At 39.0% G+C, this 19,359-nt stretch overlaps 2 protein-coding genes across 2 annotated transcripts in view; one reads left to right on the top strand and one right to left on the bottom strand.

The window, feature by feature from the left end:
• LOC138026453 (regulator of chromosome condensation-like) overlaps positions 1 to 7,577 on the top strand; it is a 7,630-nt gene extending 53 nt beyond the window's left edge. The window contains exons 1-4 of the mRNA XM_068873818.1: positions 1 to 117; positions 4,296 to 4,492; positions 5,701 to 5,889; positions 6,379 to 7,577. The exon at positions 1 to 117 is cut by the window's left edge and continues 53 nt beyond it. Of these exons, the coding sequence (XP_068729919.1) occupies positions 33 to 117; positions 4,296 to 4,492; positions 5,701 to 5,889; positions 6,379 to 7,221 (1,314 nt within the window). The 5' untranslated portion in view covers positions 1 to 32 and the 3' untranslated portion in view covers positions 7,222 to 7,577. The remainder of the gene's footprint in view (positions 118 to 4,295; positions 4,493 to 5,700; positions 5,890 to 6,378) is intronic.
• A 1,045-nt stretch (positions 7,578 to 8,622) lies between these two features.
• On the bottom strand, positions 8,623 to 14,719 carry LOC138026454 (DNA repair protein XRCC3-like). The gene is made up of 8 exons (XM_068873819.1): positions 14,547 to 14,719; positions 14,112 to 14,458; position 13,748; positions 12,695 to 12,840; positions 11,168 to 11,380; positions 10,836 to 10,867; positions 10,638 to 10,755; positions 8,623 to 8,894 (listed from the first exon to the last, which is right to left on the bottom strand). The coding sequence occupies exons 1-8, from the start codon at positions 14,602 to 14,604 to the stop codon at positions 8,769 to 8,771; spliced, it is 1,041 nt and encodes a 346-aa protein (XP_068729920.1). The 5' UTR covers positions 14,605 to 14,719; the 3' UTR covers positions 8,623 to 8,768.
• Between the last annotated feature and the right edge of the window lie 4,640 nt (positions 14,720 to 19,359).

Genomic DNA, 19,359 nt, shown 5'->3' on the forward strand with positions numbered 1-19,359 from the left:
TTCTTTCGATAACTAGTCGTTAAATATTGAGAATGCCTGCCCGAAAACGTCAGCCAACGAAAAGAAAAGTAGAAGAAACAGAGAACGATGCCGTTGATAAGAAGAAAGAGAAGCTAAGTATGTGTAGAATTCTATGTATAAATGCATAATGTACGCTTTTAATATTAAGGCTACCTATCATTCGTTTTCGTTTCTGATTACTGATTTTGTTGTGCTGACCGAAATTGTGTCTTTCTCATAACAGCTTTTTCCACGAAAATGATGGTGTTAGATTTATTTATTATCTTTTCACCACTACTACTATTCTGCATGCATGCATAGTTAAATAATTCTGCGTACGTTATAAGTATTCTATCGATAAATATTATTATTATTCATTCAAATATTTCCCCGTTTCTGATTGGTTAAAACCACACGCATAATTCACCATAACCAGCTGCTGTTCACCAAATTTGGAAAGAAACTTGTCATATTGAATCAATGACGTCAAAAGTGCAGCCCCCTGCAGATTATTGAACTGATGACGTCAAAATGACATCAAAAGTGCAGCCCGCTGCAAATTATTGAACCGTTGACCGAAAAAAGCTGGGGACAAGATTGTGTTATTTTTGTTTAGCAGAAAAATGGCAGCGAGTACTTAGGTTTAGAAGTTTTAGCGAAGAAAATATTTTGAATGAATAATCAAGCAATTATTGAATTTGGCTTTCGTAGAATATGAAGAATTTTTCATATCCTACTCAGGCTCATTCAATAATTATTGCTAATTATTATATATATCTCAGATATTACGCTCGCTGTGATTGGCTAAATTAGTGGGCAGTATTCTCCAGTATGGCCTGCTTAATTTGAAATTTTGATGGAACATTCTGAAGCAAGTTTTTCATGTCTTTTCTGGTGCATAAACATGTAAGACTGTTTGAATCTTGCGAGCAACTATTTTAAAAAGCCAACAAGTTTTATCGTTTTCCAGATCTTTATGGCGGTTTAACCTTCCGCTTGACTTCAACTAGCTTCCTTTCCCGTGCAGCTGATTACCACACAGATATAAATATCTTACTAAACTCATTTTCTCATTCCTTACTGTAAATTACGGACCCTTGTTTTTCCCCTTAGATTTATGGCGAGCGCGCTTTGCTCTGGGCCATAAGTCTAAAAAGAAAAAGGTGGGCGGTAATTTACAGTTTCAGCCCTCGAACTCGGTTAGTAAGAGGTATTTATTAGCTTGAACTAATTTAGACACTGATTAATAATGGAAATACTATACATGTAAGCATCATTGATATAAAAAAATTGGTGAGAATTTGTTTTAAGTGTAAGTGGCTGGTATGTTTGCTGGTTGAGGTGAGGTCATGTGCCAGCCAGAGGTTCATTGGCTGTTGAAAGAATGACTCGTTTGGTGGTAGTTGGCAATTGTCAACATTGGAAGAATGGCAGCGCTGCATTGTGTTGTCAGCGGTTTAGCAAAAAAATATGAGCTCTTCATACTTGTGTGTAAAGAAACCACTGAAAAAGGCGGAATGATCAAAGGAATGGAGCTGTGCATCTAATATCACAGCTAAATTAATCTACAATTAAGCTATCTTCAGAGAAAATTCACAGCGAGAAACAAAGTAATTTTGTCATTTATTTATTTTTTAGCAAACGTAGCAGCAAAGTGGCAATGGCTAACCCTATTGATGTGACAACAAGTCGCAAATTTGAAACTTCGCCAAATATTTTAGTCACAAATGCGACTGTATTGGTCGCAATTTTCGAGACCTACTGAGGTATCCTGAAGCTTCAACTATTGGCAGGCAGCTCCAAGAAGGAGACTGCCACCCATGGCTGAAAACCTGACAACCCAGCCGTGAGCCCCCACGCGGCAGAAAAGATAGGCATCCGTCACACAGATGAACAGTAGAAATTAGAGGGGAAAGGGAGGGGAAAAAACCACTAAATGCTTCCATTTCCTGCCACACAGATAAATGAGCTCTACAACCAAAAGCACAAGGAACCTGACGCATTTGCAACTAGATGCTTCTGTGAAGCATACACTGGTTTGCCGGTGGTACGTGCTACAGAAAAATCAGAAGGCACTGAATTGTGTGGTATTGAATACAGCATTCCAGTCTCTGAAGAATAACAACTAAAAGAGAAGCGAGGAACATTGGCTTCTGGGCTGACATGTTGATAATTTTCAAGTTCCCTCACAACTTCTTTTCACACACAGTGTGCCCTCTGAGCATCGAAAGCTTTGTAATACTAAACTTCATTGAAGTCAATCCCTGTTTCGCGGGGTTAGTGTTAGGATGGGAGACCCAAAACAATAAACCCCTCATAAAAAACAGAAACATCTGACCGAAAATACTATTAACGCTAAACAAATGCAAACTCAGCAAGGTACAGATTCTGTTAGCTTGCTTTATGCAAAACAAATATTGATGAAAAAGCAAATAACTATTGAAACACAGTTTTCAGAAAGAGCAGAAGGAACGTTTCCCAGACGGTCGATCGAGAATAAAATATTTACGACATGAAAACAACATTACTTTTGAACCGTGAATATTGAATATAAAAAGTTACGATCAGACGACAAACATTTTGGGAGATTTTTGCTACGTTCAATTAAATTGCAAAATCGAAAGTGACATGGCCGGAATTCAGCGGGCGCCGTGATTAAGTTACCGCGGCAATGTTTACTCGCCAAACAGTGAAGCATCTGTGTCAAATGATGGCAAGATAGCGGGTTTTTGTAAGTTTCTTTTTCTGTCAAGTGTTATAAAGGTTGACAATTAAATGAGCGAAGTCAAAACAAAGATCACAATCGCCCAACTCTTGTTTATGCAAAGTCAAAATTTACTCTCCAAGACGCGTACGACGTTATTTATCACCAGGTAATTCCATCATTTTGGAAATAGCAGCTACTTTATTATTCATCTGCGTCACAAGTTTTCATTGATTTGGGGCTCATTTGTTGTAACTCAATAACTCTTCCAACAGGACTGTGATAACACTTCCTGCTTACATATCAATACTAAAAAACTTCTCCCATATCACATTTGAACCTTAAGCTCGAAAATTCAATACACAACATGATATTATAATTCACAAAGGCAGAAAATACCACAGAATCCTTTTCCAGCAAAATATTTATTGAAACAAACAACATATTTGCTCTTGAGGCGAAAACCTCTTCCTATTTCATTGCGTGCGTGAAGACAAGAAACTGAATCGTGTCAAATTACCATGTACTTCAGGTAAATGCAGCTCACTTTGATTTCGTCTCGACGGGGCGATAGATTGTTGGTCGAAGTCCAGTGCTCGTCGCTTTTGAGATTCCTGCCTATTTTATCCAACTGACTTTCTATTATTGAGCTCCATAAGGGTATATTTTGTTTAAGGATCCACTAAAACGCCATTCGCGTTACATGACTTTCGACGCCATTGCAGGCTAAGTTAATGATTCTACTGTGTCCACCAGAGAAATCTACGCATTTCCACTACTCTCTCGATCCTAAGAAAATACTCGCAGAAGGCTCTATCCACAAAGACACCACTTACCAGGGGCAGTGGACAGGCAAGACTTTTACCGAAACGGAAAAAAAAAAAAGAAAACAAACAAACTCAGTTAAATTACATTTAACCTCATTAATTAAATAACCTTTGTTTTACGCAAAGGTGTTTTAAAGCTTGAGGCAAGTGGGATGTGTTCTGGAATCAACAATTCTAATAAACACAATAGGGTTAAGAAACTGAGCTAAAAGGAAGCAACTTGTTGGTTATTTAGAAACTACTGTGGGCTGAACTCTGGATTGTCAAAGACAAAATCCAGTTGGTGGTCAAATGGGATTTGTCACTAGAGAATCTGCATGCAAATCCAATACCTGAACCATGCGCTCCACTTACCGTATTTACCCATGTATAAGTCGACCCCCCATTTTTGACGGCAAAAAAGGCAATTTCTTAATTTCTAAATGTTAAATTTTCGTGGGATACTAATCTTGTATTCTTCGATTTCTGGAACTGTGGATACACAAAAAAATCAGGGCCTCAAGCGCTTAATAGTTTTGTGGTTCAGCAGTTGTTGTATATATGCAGGCATTTTGTGCTTGAGTTTCGAAAAAGTTCTCAGAAAATCGAACATGTAAACCTCAAACTAACCTGTTTCGTTGTTCAAGGATAAAGGGCTTTAGAGAATAAGCACAACATCACAGAAGCAAGACTCAATCTTTGAAAGTGACTTCAAAAACGATGCAAAATTATATTCATACCAAAGTTTATTCAAAAGCATTATAATAATTGTCTTTTAAATACAGGTGAGGCAGCTGTGTCTGAGGACAAAGAAACTGGTCGTGTTCTTACACTTGGCCAAGGGGATGTCGGTCAGCTGGGACTTGGTGAAGATATTTTGGAGAGAAAGAAACCAGCCTTAGTTAAAGGCCTTGATGGGATGAATATCGTTCAAGTGGAATGCGGAGGGATGCACACTGTGGCACTAACTGATGATGGAAAGGTACAGCTTGTATACAAATGTTAGCGTTGATGATACAGTATTCAATCTATTACAGGAAAGGTGTTGACGAGATAAAAAGATACTTTTAAAGGGTATAGTAATAATATTATTATTGCAAAATGTGTGTAGAAGTAGTATTTTATGACTGAGGAAGTGCTAATATTTAAAATATCAGCTTTTCAGTTTCCATACGGCGGGATCTCTTGTCATTCATGAGGGAAACAACTAAAACTTAAAAGTTGTGAGGATTACACTGTTTATCAATAAAGGGCAAAATTACTGAGCGCTGATTGGCTGAGACAGAGGGCATTTTTTCTTAATCGAGGGCATTTTTGGTAATCAAGAGAGGGCTTGATTACCCGTCAATGATTGGTTAATCCGTTGCATAGCAATGTATAAATTTTGCTTTTTATTGATAAACAAGTAATGGCACGAGTCCTCGTACTATTAAGGATTAATTGCACTTGTGTTTTGGAAATTTTGGAAAATTTCCAAAACACTCGTGCAATTAATCCTCATGTGATTACCTATACACAATAGTAGGAGTGGTATGATAATATGCAAACTTCACGTGGCTGCCACATCCTACTCTTTAGATTGGTCTCTGATCACATTACACTTTTATTTCTAATGGTCATTTGTAGAGAATGGTATTTCACTGTATGAGGGAATTAGTGATCTCTGATATTTTCTTTTAAATACAGCCCCGCGCGTGCCTTTATTATAAAAGTATCGGGAAAATCCCAACATGAAGGCCGTATGCATTAGTGCGGGCAGGGCTGGAAAAAGCCCTACGGCCCTGCTAGCAACACGCACTGCTCCATGCAATGCGATTTTAGAGGATTTCGTCGCTTTTAAACATCTCAGTTATTTACAGCCAGAAAAGCAAATGCAAGCAACATAAAGTGAACATTTTCCCGTGTGAGATCACATATTAGTAGTTAATTATTTTCTATGCAAATTTTTGTTAATACTTCTTTTGTCCAAACTGATCTTCAGCTTATTGGCTGAGTTTAGGTCGGGCCGGACAGGAAAATAGTTGGCCCTCGGTCATGGCACACAGAACTCGCTGTTCTCGAACAAAATATTTTCTGTCTGGCCCTCCCACTCAGTCAATAAGTGCATAGCCAGTATAGATTAGAATAAATTTCCTTTAACTAAACAAAAAGAAAAAAGGGTCTAGTAACTAATGTTTTCTTACAACATAGGTGTATACATGGGGCTGCAATGATGAAGGTGGCTTGGGTCGAGTAACGTCAAGCAGTGATGGTGATGAATTTAGTGCAGGCCTAGTGAAAGATATGGAAAATGTGAAAGTTGTTATGGTGTGTGCAGGGGACAGTCACACCATGGCTCTATCAGACAGTGGAATTGTGTATGGTTGGGGGACTTACAGGGTAAGACTCTCAATTATTTTAATAGTTTCAACAGCACACCTCTTTAGGGTGCACTACTAACCTGGGTTTAAATTGGTGTCATCCAAATTCAGGTCCCTGAGTACTCAAACTTTATTTGCGAAGCAAATGTCAAAATGGGAGGCGCGGTGGCCTCATAGTTAGTGTGCTCAATTCCGGATCGAGTGGTCCGGGTTCGAGTCCTGACTGGGAACATTGTGTTGTGTTCTTGGGCAAGACACTTTACTCTCACGGTGCCTCTCCCCATCCAGGTGCATAAATGGGTACCTGCGAATTTAATGCTGGGGTAACCCTGCGATGGACTGGCATCGCATCCAGGGGGGAGTAGAAGTATCCTAGTCGCTTCATGCTACAGAAATTGGGATAAGCTGCGGCCCGATGGGCCACTTGGCTCGTAAGCAGACTTTAAACTTTTTTGTAATGTCAAAATCAAGGAAATTTTATTTACTGTCGGCTTATTTAATTTTGCAGGATGGGAGTGGACAAGTTGGGCTCCAAGCAGACGGAGCTAAACATGAACCCATCGTCATTCTCGCTCTACAAAACGACCCAGTAGTTAAAATAGCATCAGGAAATGACCACACTGCTGCATTGACCAAGAATGGCAACATCTTCACCTGGGGATGTGCAGAGCAAGGTCAGTTAGGGAGAATAATGGGTTGTTTTACCAGCCGAGGAGGTCGAAGAGGTCTGCAGTACATATTAAACCCTAAACAAGTCAGAGATAGGAGAAAGGGACTTAAATTTAAAGACATTTTCTGTGGCAGCTATTCCACCTTTGCTGTGGCTCAAGATGGGTCAGTGTTTGCTTGGGGATTAAATAACTATGGGCAACTAGGAACTGGGGATGTTGAGACACTGTATGCTCCAGTCAAAGTGGACTCACTGACGTCTTTGTGTGACAAATGTGTGCGGATTGCAAGTGGCCAACATCATACTATTGTTCTTGATGAAGCAGGGAAAGTGTATACAATGGGAAGAGCAGAGTATGGAAGGCTTGGTTTAGGTGAAGATGCAAAGGAGACATCCCTACCAGTAAAGGTAACTGCTCTTGAAAGTAATCCCATCCAAGATATCGCTTGTGGCGAAGCTGTCAGCTTTGCAGTGTCGTGCAATGGAGATCTTTACTCTTGGGGTTTTGGAAGCTGTCTGCAGCTGGGTACAGGAGAGGATGAAGACGAATTCTTACCAACTAAACTGGAAGGCAAGAACTTGCAGTCAGAGCTTCATAAGGTGTTAGGCATCTCTGCTGGGGGGCAACACACCGCAATTCTTGTGAGGGACAGGACAAAGAAAAGTGATGAAAGAAAATGATTAGGAGCTAATGTAATGTGTTTTGGATTTTGGCACAGTTGTCCAGTAATACATGTAGTAGGGACAGAACATGGACGAAGACAGTCAAATGAAAGTGAAAAGTTAAGAATTTGAGTTTTTAATAATACTTTCTGTTTTTATCAAGAAAAGACGTAACAAGTCTGGTAATGAAATTATTATTGTAGTCGGACTCGCAAACATAATCTTGTTGACATTCCATCTCAAGTTTGTTCAAAGAGCCAAGGAATGTTAATCCAATAATTATTGATGTTACATTTGATAATTTAATACTAAGAAAGATAATGCAATTTGCAATTTTAAATAAAATCTTGTGTCTAAAGTTCTAGACCCTTCTGTACAACGCCTCCTTTGTAACTGACCCAAATCTGTTCATGTACCTTACAGAGAACTAAATTTTTTACAACAGTAAAAAAAATATTTGACAACATTAGGGAATACAATGAATTTCATTTCTTTCTTTGCAATGCATACATTGGCTTATATTGGGCAGTTTAAAAAATGACATTGGCTATGGTGTCAAAAAATATTATTGGTTTCATTCACTATTTCCCCCATCCCATGATGCAATACACTTCGGGGGTTCTTTACATGAAAACAATACAAGTTATTTACTCTTGGTACTGGATCATGCTTCAGTGAACTCTCCCCAAAAAATGAACTGTATTATGGGATTTGTAAAAATAGCAAATAAAGGGAACTAACTAACTTTGCACTACTTTACACAATGCAGCACATTTTATGTATTGATAACCTTTGATGATTGATGTGTTTGTAAACAATTTGTGCCACTATAATAATTACGGGATTCTTTGACCATACTGTGCTAAAGTGAACAAAATGGAAATGCGAAATACTTGATATAGTGCCATGTTAAATTTTGAAGATACCTTTACATTGACATAGCTGTTGTCATTTTCTAAACTTTCCAAGCATATTTATTTTTTGTTTTTAGTACACAGAGGGCAATATTATTGTTGGTTTCTAACTGTGTTCCAGATAATACCCCTGGTAGGTGGGTCCTGAATCAGAAACTTGACAAAGCTGTCCCTCCTACTCAACAGATGGCAGGAAATGTTTTAATGGTCTCTCACCACCATCAGTGGAGGGGAAGGCAAAGGACCTAAAATAGAACAGGTCTGACTCAAACAGAAATTTTTTTTTTTACTGAGAATCGGGTGTTGAGGCTCTAAAAGAATTTATACCATACAATAATTATTAGATTAGTTTTCCTCTTCTTTGGAAAACATTCCTTTTACAGTGACTTCAGGCATGTAGTATTCTCTGTAATCTGCTACAAGTATGCGACTTGATTTAAATTTGAAGTAATGGACTGGATCTAGTTGCATGCCCTTTTTATTCTAAATGGTTGTCAGGGTACTCCAACACTATTGGACAGGAAGGATGCTCTGGATGACTTGAGAATATATCTGACAAAATTGAAAGACTTCCTCAAAAGATGCTTGTTGTCAGCCCATTTAAATACACAGAGCTTCAGTAAAGTTGCCACTTCATAAAGACAATAAATATTATTTTTCAGAGTTTTTCTGATAGCCACATACACCAGCCTCGTTAACATAAAAAAAGCATGTGGAGCTGGGAAGATGGGGTGCATAAACAATCCTGAGACATCTCTTTATCACTGAACTTGTGCCCTGAACACACAAACAAAAAAAGAAATTTGACAGTTTCCCATTGACAGTTAAATTTGTCTGTTGTTTGAGTAAGATCAAGTGTGTCGCACCTTGGAAGGAGAGGGTCCTTGACTGGCCATTTGATCATCAGATTTGCAATGCTGGTATTTCAGTTATATCAAACTCAAAACACTATAAAATTGGTATTAATTTTATGGAGTGTTGATGTCTTAAAAAGAAAATCACACAGGGTTATTGAGGTTTGCTTTCCTGTTCTGAACTTCATGGTGACTGGTCACCACACAATCAATATTCCTGAAATATTTAAGGCCTATGTAGGTTTTCAACTTCCAAAGAACCAAGTGAGAGTTTTCTCTTTTTTTATCACACCATTGGCAATGAACGCTCTTTGCCAGAAAATCACGCACATTTGCCAGAAAATCACTATAATACAAATCCACATTGCTGTGGAAGGAAGTGTAGGACACTAAACTATGCTAACAAGGGCCACCCTCATTAACATTGTGTTAGCTATTATTATTATTATTATTATTATTATTATTATTATTATTATTATTATTAAACAGGGTTAGCCCTACTCCTTGAAGTGCTTGAAAAGCCCTGGAATTTAATTTTGGACTTCAAGGGCACTTGAAAAGCCCTTGAAAAAAAGGATTTTGTGGGAAACTGCTTGAAAACTCCTTGAATTTTTGCTTAGGTGAAAGTTGTAGATATTGCATCATGCCAAGAGAAAATGAATATAACGCTAAGTTAAAGACAAGACATCTCAAAAATTGAGCAAATTGACTATTGGGGAAAGATTAATGCAAAAATTAAAATGCGCGTGCATGCACTTAACTTGCAGGATGTGGGAAAAATACCAATGTAGTCTTTTTCAGAAAAGAAAACACTGAAACACGATGTATGGCATAGAAATTTCCTTACAAACACTCCTTAAACTCAGTTTATGGTTCTTGGAAAACTCCTTGAATACTCCTAGAATTTTATATACAAAATCCAGCAGGAACCCTGATTAAACTAGACAACAATCATTATAGTTACTTTAACAACCTCTGACCCCTAGGAGAGAGACTCAATTGATTTTACACGTCAATGGAGGATTGTTCAGGAGGTCAATGGGTTACCAACCTCTACCTCCAGTCGAAAAGTCTGTCCCCTTTAACACAGGTGACAACCAGGCCCGGATTGCTCGAGGCATGGTTAGCGCTAAACAGCGTTAAATACTATGGAAAGCTACAGCTTTCGATACCTCTTAACCAACGATTAGCGCTAACTAGCTGCAGGCTTCGAGCAACCGGCCCCAGTTTGTTTGGACCAGAAAAAAGCTTTAAATAACTATTGACGATGTGTTTCAATTAAACGTAATAGCCCAATAGGCAATTTCCGAGTTCATGTCTGCCTCCTCTTCAAAGCGAGTCTAAGTGCGAAGTTTTTCTTGTGAAAATTACTTTTCATTCATATGTAAAGTGGAACTAATTACCATCACAAAAACTTCGCACTTAGACTCGCTTTGAAGAGGAAGCTGACGTGAACTCGGAAATGGCCTATTACTTCTCTTTTCATAAACACAATTTTGAAACTACTTTCAACAGTAATTATTAAAGGGGACCTGGTCATTACAATCAGTCAGTATCAATGTGATTTATGAATTGATTTTAATTCACTGTTTCCATACTCAACTTCAAAGTATAAAATTTATTAAAGGTACAATAAGTGCCATGCACTTACCTTGGTAGTGGATGCATCATTGTGTGGCTGTATTACTTGCTCTGTCCTTGATAGCATCATGCGTGTGGTCACCATGCTGGACCAAGCCAAGCCCAGGGCTGGGACCACGTCTTTGCGATTTCCACAAAACCCTCTGGAGAGACAACAAAATTATACATTATCTTCTTAAAAAGTTTGTACATAAAAAGGCATTTTCTTGAAATTGCACCAAACCTGTCTGTTTCTGGTTGAATGACATCAGAAACCTGAAATACAGGATATTATTTTGATTATTGAATGGTTCAGTATAATATAATAATACTTACCATCAAGGAGCTCAACCATCAGTAATGGCAAAAAAGCCTCATTGGCTTAAGGCTAACGTTGTCTAATCAGTCAGAATATTGAAAGTGCATTGCATAATGAGCTATCTCTAAAAATCTGAATGCGATAAACTGGAGTTTGTGCAAAACAAATATTTATGGCCCTGAAATTGGACTTATACTTGTCAAAATAAAATGTTTGAGACTAAGGGCACTTAAATAATTTTAATATCATGCACAAACCTGGTTCACACATACAACTGGAATCTCATGCTGATGGCTCAACTTGTGAAGCTGTGCTCCAAATGATCTGAGAACCTTTGCTCGCTTGGAAGTTTCACCAAAGGAATACTCCACACGAAAAAGTGCAGCAATGGAATCAATAATTACAAGCTTAATAATTCCTCTTTTAAGTAACACTGGCAAGCGATGAGTGATGATATTCCTCAAGTCATCCTGCATAAATTTGAAGTACACCATAAAATTGCTAAACTATTTGGTGATATCTAGTGTTTCAGCTGAATGTGTATGGCTCTGTAATAAGTTATTATTTACGAAGTTTTTGTAGGGTACTATAAGTTAAGTGGTACATTATTCTAGTTCTAATTATTATCATCTATCTAGGTCATGAATTGAACTCCAAAAAAAAAAAACACAGCTGTATCATATAGTATGGCTGAGAAACAAGGAATTGGCCAATAAAATCACCCACACTTACTGAGAGTATAGGAATTGGTTTTATTTACTGGTATGCTTGTGACTTGCGTGACTCTTCAATCCCACTAATGATTTTCCACAGATCTCAAACAATCGATGCTACTAGAAACAAAATTTCTGATGCCGGTTTGACACAATGATCTCCACTCTACCCGGTCTTGGGCCATTTGCTCAAACGTGTTGTGAGTTATGTTGACTGCTGAAAGGCTACTCTTCAGCTTGTCCTTGTTACATACTCAACAAATTGCTCCATCTCTGTGTTCCCATTAAAATTCATGTACTACACTCTACAACCTATTTATGCATTTGTTATTGACCAATTAGAAAGGTGAAATGTGTAGAGTTTCTAAGAAATACTGATACATCCCAAGCATTAATTTAATAATAAAATTTTATTAGTGTTCTATATTTAGGATGCTAAATCCATTTGACAGAACTGACCAGCCAGCCTGGGCATTTGGACAGACTAACTCTCTCATGTGCACCTTCAAATTAACACACTTAGAGGAGAGCATTACTAAACACTGAAAGGAAACACCAAACACCATGTATGATGCCACCATACATTGAATACTAAGCGACAAAGGTTGGATTTTGAGATTGTTTTAGGTTAGGCGTAAAACATTATTGCTCCTAATCTCAATCCAAATCTTAATCTCAATTGATTAGGGGCAATAATGTTTTAGGCCTAAAACGATATTTAATCTCAAAATCCAACCTTCGTTGGTTAGTGTTCAATGTATTGTGGAGTCATACTTGGTGTTTCAGTATTTTGCTGTTTCATGGTTTAGTAATGTCCCTTCAAGGATGACATATACTCCTCCAGAAGAATGCAAGGAATTATCATGCAAGTATTCCTTCAAATGTTGCATTTTCTAACAAAAGGAAAGCGCTCTTACAATGTAATTATTGCGATACAGCAAACAAATTATTAACCCTTGATAACATACTTCAAAGGACTGGTAATTGAGCACTTGTGAAAAGTCACTGTAAATTCCATTTAAACACTTAAAAAGTTGGAAATATGAATAACTTCTTAATTAAAGAACCCACCACATCAGCCGCATGTTCAATAAATATGTGGTCACTTGGGCTAATTTTAGCTGTTGAAGTAATTGTGTGATTTTTCACAAAACTCTGCATGAGCTGATGGAGTCTCTTGCTAGGAAATACATCTTCAGTTGAGATATAAACTGCCCCTGTTTAAAACACAAAAATATAGTCATGTCATACTGAAGATGTAATGGAGGTAAACCCAAGATCAATAGACTACTTACTTAAATACAGTCTTATATGCCGACCCTACAGCCCACCCTCTTGTGACCCCTACCAATTGTAGAGCGATAACCACAGGATCCCCATCCTTAAACACTGGAACTTACAGTCTTCTACGATGTCAGGCCAATGTTATGCTATCATTACTTCCTCTACTGGTTTATTGGTCTATAAAAGGGATACCAACAGATTTGCGCTGTATCCTGGGCAACTTGGTGAACTGATAATGTGTTCTTATGATAAAAGGAAAACAACAAAGTAAAAGTGCTAAGTGATTACGTTTCTCCTCCTTTACCACTGTTTATAATAATTATTATGTCAGGTGCTTGTCTTCCATCGTTCACTGCACAACAGTGGCTCAGTTGGTTGAGCATAGGGCTGCCATTTGGGAGGTCATGAATTTGACCCCTGCCAGACCAACACTCAAAGTCTTTAAATAACAGAGTAGAAAGTGCTGCCTTTGTAATTACATCTGCAAATGGTTAGACTTTCAAGTCTTCTTAGATAAGGACTTAAACCGAAGGTCCCGGCTCACAAGCCTCGTTCAAAAAAACTCTGACATAATACCCCATGCACTGATCGAAAAGAGAAGAGCATGGAGTTCTTGGTGTTGTGGTCTGGTCTGATTGAGGGCCACAAGTTCATTAGCGTATGGCTATTCGCCTTTGTCACACGGCGGCCATATTGTTCTGGGAGACCAAAAAAGCTTTGTTTTACCACGCCAAGCCTCACCCCCATGGTTTTCACTGCGAGGCTTAGCGTGGTAAAACAAAGCTTTTTTGGTCTCCCGGGACAATATGGCCACCGTGTGACAAAGGCAAATTAATGTACCCTCATAAAAAGGAGGATGGGGTGTGGAGGATCATGGCTGAGTTGTCAGGATTTGCCAGTCACAGAAGTGGCATTCATCTAACTAGTCTCCCATGCAGCCATTTTTGGCGTTGTCACGCAATGTTCCTTTGTGGGGAGGAGCATTGCGTGACAACACCAATAATGGCTGCAAGGGAGACTACCACCATGCTGAAATTGTCAGGATGCATCAGGCACTGAAGATCCATGAATGGTGAAGTTATCAACAAATACTTTATAAGCCCCCTATAGAAGTGTTTTCCACCTGGATGTCAGCATCAAATACAAGAGACAACAGGCCTCTGTTAGCAGGGAAATTGCATCAATGTACAAACATTTTATGTACCTCCCCCAAACCCCCTTTCTCCTCTGGCAACTGAACAGTTAGGCAAAGCTGCAGACAGATTTGTGTCTTCCCAGAGGAGCTCTCCCCAGCTATCTCTGTAATTCCTTGTCTCAGTATGCCCCCACGTAGACAGTCATTCAGTATGTGGCACCCTAGACTCAATCTTTGTCCCTTGGAAGCTTGTCCTGCACTGTTGTAAAGAGATAAGGCAGTTTTCACGGTTGGGCATGGGAGAGAATGAGAAACAGCTCTGAGAAGGATGGAGACGTCAAAAAGAGAAAGCTTTGTTGTTCTTTCAAGGTCTGCTGCTGACATGCGCAGGATAGAAGCTTGACTTGTCAATCTCACTGTATACAAAGGGCATGAAAAGAACAGATTGTGTGGCATTGCATTCACGAAAGTGGAAGCAGTGTCTCGAAGAGGTTTCGAGAGTACCTTTCTTGAGAGCTGCTATGATTCGGGGATGAACATCTAATCTCTCTACATTGTTCATCGTCGATTCCGTATCACTTTCGTCGAAATTCAGACGACAAAACTACTTCTCCGTGACTAATAACCTACGACATCAATGTTTTTTTGGAGATCATTTGAAAAAAGCGCCATGTCGCCATTATGCACTGTTTGCAAAGGCTTAAGGGATGTTGACAAGTTACCAGATCCCCATATTGCATTCTCGTCCCCAGAGCCACCTGGCCCTCTTAAATCGAAAGCTCGATACTTCAAAAATTTGAGCGCGGCCTACTTTTTAAAAATCTTTGTACAAGAGATTACTTTAAAGGTATCCTTAAACATTAGACATTCGCAAGCAATGTTTTGGTTCACGGGCATTTTAGCCACACATTGAATCTGCCTAATTGTCGATACTATTGTTACTCTGTGATACAGTACAATTACGTCAGCAAGGGCTGATTCAGCCAATAGAGAGAGTGTTTTCACTCACGTGATCAGGAACCCCGTTTTTCCACCGAAACAAAAGGATTAGTTGGGTACACCGTGACATGGTCGCCGTTCCAATGTTTAGGTACATCAACATGACCGCCGTGACGTCACCTAAAAACACTCTATAGCCGTCAACTATATTTTGCACAAGGGATAGGAAAAATTCCTCGAAATCAGGAGCTCCCGCCGAAATGGTAAGATTTCCATTTTCAGAAAATTATTATAACCGACAGTTTCCGATTTCAGTCGAAATCCTCGACACTAAGTGTTTCCTTATTTGCTGTTCAAGGCGCCGCAAAAGGTTGTCGTCCTTTCCGCCACATGTCCAGACTTGGCCCTTTTAACTTAATATCATACAATATTCTGATATTGTGCAGAGTAAACGCCATTTGGTTAAGAAAAACAGAAATTGTTGAAACGTCTATAAGCCTCCAAATTATTTTCTCATGTGCTTGCACCCCAACCGGAGGTGCGGTTTTCCGCGTCTTTTCATTGAACGCGCAGGGGTGTACTTTACTTTGCCAATAGACTGTCACGCGAATTACATTTTGCATTTATATCCATATTTTTACTACTCTTCCAGCTAATTTGTTATATTGGTCAAAGATCACAATATGAGCTTCCATAAAGAATACACACTACATCTTTACCAAGGTAATTAGGGAACAATGGCGTTACGTAAACCGCAGATCTAAGCTGGGATCTGTCGCAGCGTAGCCGACAAGTAAAGCACACTTCGTTGAGAATATAACAAAGAGAACATCGGGTCTTTTTTATGTCTGTGTCTATACGTATGGTTGATATTTATGGATTCCCCATTTCCCCTTTCTTTGGTTAAACGTGAGAATAAATAATTCGTTCCCCTATTTTACTATTGAGAAAACTGCATTCGCTTGGGTTTATAACCGTTTATTGAGTTGTCTGAGCGACTCATTTTATAACGCCGATATGCGAGAAACTAGCAAATATTTTCTATCGTACGTTTAAACCACAAGCAGCGAGCAAATCTTGATATTTAAATTTGGTAGAATACTTTCAAGGAAAAAGTGGGCTCTGTGGCCATCGCTGTGCCCTTTATCTCCCTCCGGCTCCGGCTATGTTACGGTGTACCCTGTGTACTTCTGTGCTACTGTTTGGCTAACAACGAAAGAAAAAAAAAAAAGGAAAGGAACTTTATTTAAGTGTCTAGTCGCTCTAGCGCTGGAGCACTTATTGGGGACACTGTAAACTGAAATTAACAATGAACGCAAATCATGTAAAATGTTGGTTTTTGAGGAGAGAGGAAAACCTGACTACCCAGAGAAAAATGTCTCGGTGCAGAGTAGAGAATCAACAAACTCAACCCACATATGACGCCGAGTATGGGAATCGAACCCGGGTCATATTAATTGGTGGAAGGCAAGTGCTCTCACCACTGTGCTACACCCCTGCACCCCAAATAGTCAAGTACTGTAGTTATTTGACAGCTCATTATGTTAGACCGAGCCAACCTGAAATATAGAAAACCTCGACTCGTTTTTGTGTTATCGCGTTTTTTTCGTAAGATATCACTTAAAGCATCCTTGAATTCCCGAGGAATTATCTCCTGCGGACACATGTTTTCACGTTCTCGTCAGTTAGAAGGACTGGTCCTTAAAGATTTCAGCTAGGATAGACAAAGCCTGGTGTCTAGATATTTTGATGAAAAAGGTTCTTGAACGATTTTTTAACGTCTAATTCTTCTGGAGGCTCTGCCAAGGAGTTCAATTTCACTTAAGCATGCAAGCAATAGTCTTGCCGTTGATACCGGAAGCGCGTCTGTTTGGCGAAATGTTGACGTGCGACTCATCTCTCCAAAATGGAGTGCTTGTCAGTGAGTAGAGTGATCTCGTCACTAAGGAGTTGTGACCCTCCAGAGGACTGGTTTTAGGTCATCGAAGAAGGGTTGGAGTTTTTTTCTGTCTGCAAACCAATGCATCTTCATCATCCACATGTATCTTCCAGAGAAAGGGTTCCCGACAATATTGGGACAATATTGCTATTGCTACAGTCACCGAAAGCCGTCTCCTCGTCATTGTTTGCACAGCTCATTTACCATAGGGAAGAAGGCAACTAACATTCCTTAGCTAGAGTCCGCGTGGCCTCAGGATGGATTGTCAACTGTCAGCATTAGCCGGGGCCCTTAAGGCTGGTATAAGTGATCTACGGGTGTAAGTCTCTGGGGGCCTCTATATGGTACGACGTACTGGTATCGTGTCGAAAGGTACAGCTATTGGTTCTGAGCAGAGCTTTTATGCTTCTCAAATGTAAGACAAGATGCCTGAAATTAAATAACACATTGCTCCGATTATCTATGCTCAGGATATTGCGCAAAGAAAAGCAAGGATTCTTCGCAAAGGGAAATGAACCGCACGATAAGCCTTTTCTCTTCTTACTGAGCCAATTGATCGGTTACCCCGTTGAGACTGAATTGCGCAACGAAAAGAGCTGCATGGGAGAAAGAGTGGGAAAGTTGGTAATCGTTACTTCCGGGATATGATTTTGTCATGTCCCTCATAGTTTCCTTTGACGTACGCAACTGCATGACGTTGTAAAACAAATCAGCTCATTATAGCGAGACGACACGATATGGTGTAATGAAGACCTTTTGGGAAGCATTCGTCCATAATCCAAAATATAACTGATATTATTATACATTGGTGTCACAAGCTCAATTTTGATTGGCTATAAGCACGCACGCAGCTAATTTTGCTTGCTCTGTTTCTCTTACGTCATACCTACATACCTATAGATTTTATATATGTAGATTTGACGTCATACCTACAGACAATAGTTTTATGCATGCAGAAGTGACGTCACCTAACACTAACCAGCAGTTCGGTCAGTTTTGTCATGGCGGAGCTCAGCTTAGGAATATGCATAATAAAACAATTATTGAATTCGGTTTTCGCATGTTAGCGATAATTATCAAGGCCTCAGTTTGTGTTATCGCCTCAGCCATCGGCTTCGGCAGATAACACAAACTTTGGCCTTGATAATTATTGCTAACATGCTCAACCTCATCCAATAATTGTTAATTATCACGTTTTAATTTTAAGGGTGCTGACTGGGTCTCTTACTACATATCACTCCAATTTTATTATTATTATTATTATTATTATTATTATTATTATTATTATTATCATTATCATTATTTATTTATTTATTTATTTTTATTTTATTTTTTTATTTTATTTTTACAATACTAACAATATATACAATATATAAGGACGATGAGCTATATATAGCCCAATTTTTAAGGGACTGATTGAGTGTTGTTGTTGGAGCAAATCTTTTTCTGTTGCGAATTTAATTTGGATCCTAACGGTTAATTTAGTTTTTCCAGCATGTACACACTAAGATCTCAAATACTTCCAAGCTTAAATGGGTTTAGGTGAGGTTTTCGTGTTAGTCTACCCTCAGTTTAATGTAATATGAAAATAAGCCAAAATAAACGGCCTCGGGGAAACTAACTTTTCGGTGATCAGAGCTGGGAGAACAGCTTTTGAGCTGTCCAATTGAATGCCCAACATTTCCGGTAGCCAAAAATACACTTAACGATATTTGAAAAGTCTCCTTCCTTAGTCCCAGAATAGCTAGTCAGCGACGAATTAACGAAAACAGGAAATATGAAATATTTGTTGGTCGCTAAATGTTGTACTGTCTGAACGCTTAAGTGCTCTGGTGAATTGCTTTGCAGTCAACTTCAGGTTAGCTTGCAGTCGCCTTGGTCTACCAAGTCGGGTTGAGCGTGATTCGAAGCCAAGGAGAGTCAATCTTCCGTCATCCACACGAGACTGTTTGATTTGTCCTTCGCTCGACATCGTGGGGAAAAAGGAGACTGGAATTATAAGGAATCCACGTTGACGCTGGCCACTGAGGACGGAATAAAGAGGAAATCGGCAATCTCATTATTTATGGAGTGGCGCCAACTGAATTAAGATAGAAGAATCATAAAAGAACTTAAGTCGTTAGTCAGACCACTCCTCTTAATAAAATAGTGCAAAAAGACAAGGTGGATAAACGAAAACCAAAACTTGCTGATGAGTTGAGGGCCGGAACAAGACTTCATGTTCAGTCCTTTCCGAACAACTCGGCCACGATCTCTCCGACGAAACAATGTGTGATGATGATTTCTCGTATCAATTCAATAAATGTACCAGAAATGCTTGCCGCTGCTACGAACTCGTCGCGGTTTTCAATTTATTGAAGATTGATAAAACCAAAACTAACGTCTTAATTCCAAATGATGGTTCATGATTTCGGCCATTCCCAAATTTTGTTCCAGAGT

Source organism: Montipora capricornis, chromosome 12, assembly GCF_036669925.1.
Source record: "Montipora capricornis isolate CH-2021 chromosome 12, ASM3666992v2, whole genome shotgun sequence".
NCBI classification, from domain to species: Eukaryota; Metazoa; Cnidaria; class Anthozoa; order Scleractinia; family Acroporidae; genus Montipora; species Montipora capricornis.

Bases quoted from the DNA above. Each gene is read 5' to 3' on its own strand.
- LOC138026454 (XM_068873819.1), bottom strand. From the start codon at position 14,604: ATGAACAATGTAGAGAGATTAGATGTTCATCCCCGAATCATAGCAGCT. The intron at 14,459-14,546 runs GTACTCTCGAAA...CTTTGTATACAG, and splicing joins CATAGCAGCTCTCAAGAAAG to TGAGATTGACAAGTCAAGCT. The intron at 11,381-12,694 runs GTGGGTTCTTTA...AAATTTATGCAG, and splicing joins TTGAACATGCGGCTGATGTG to GATGACTTGAGGAATATCAT.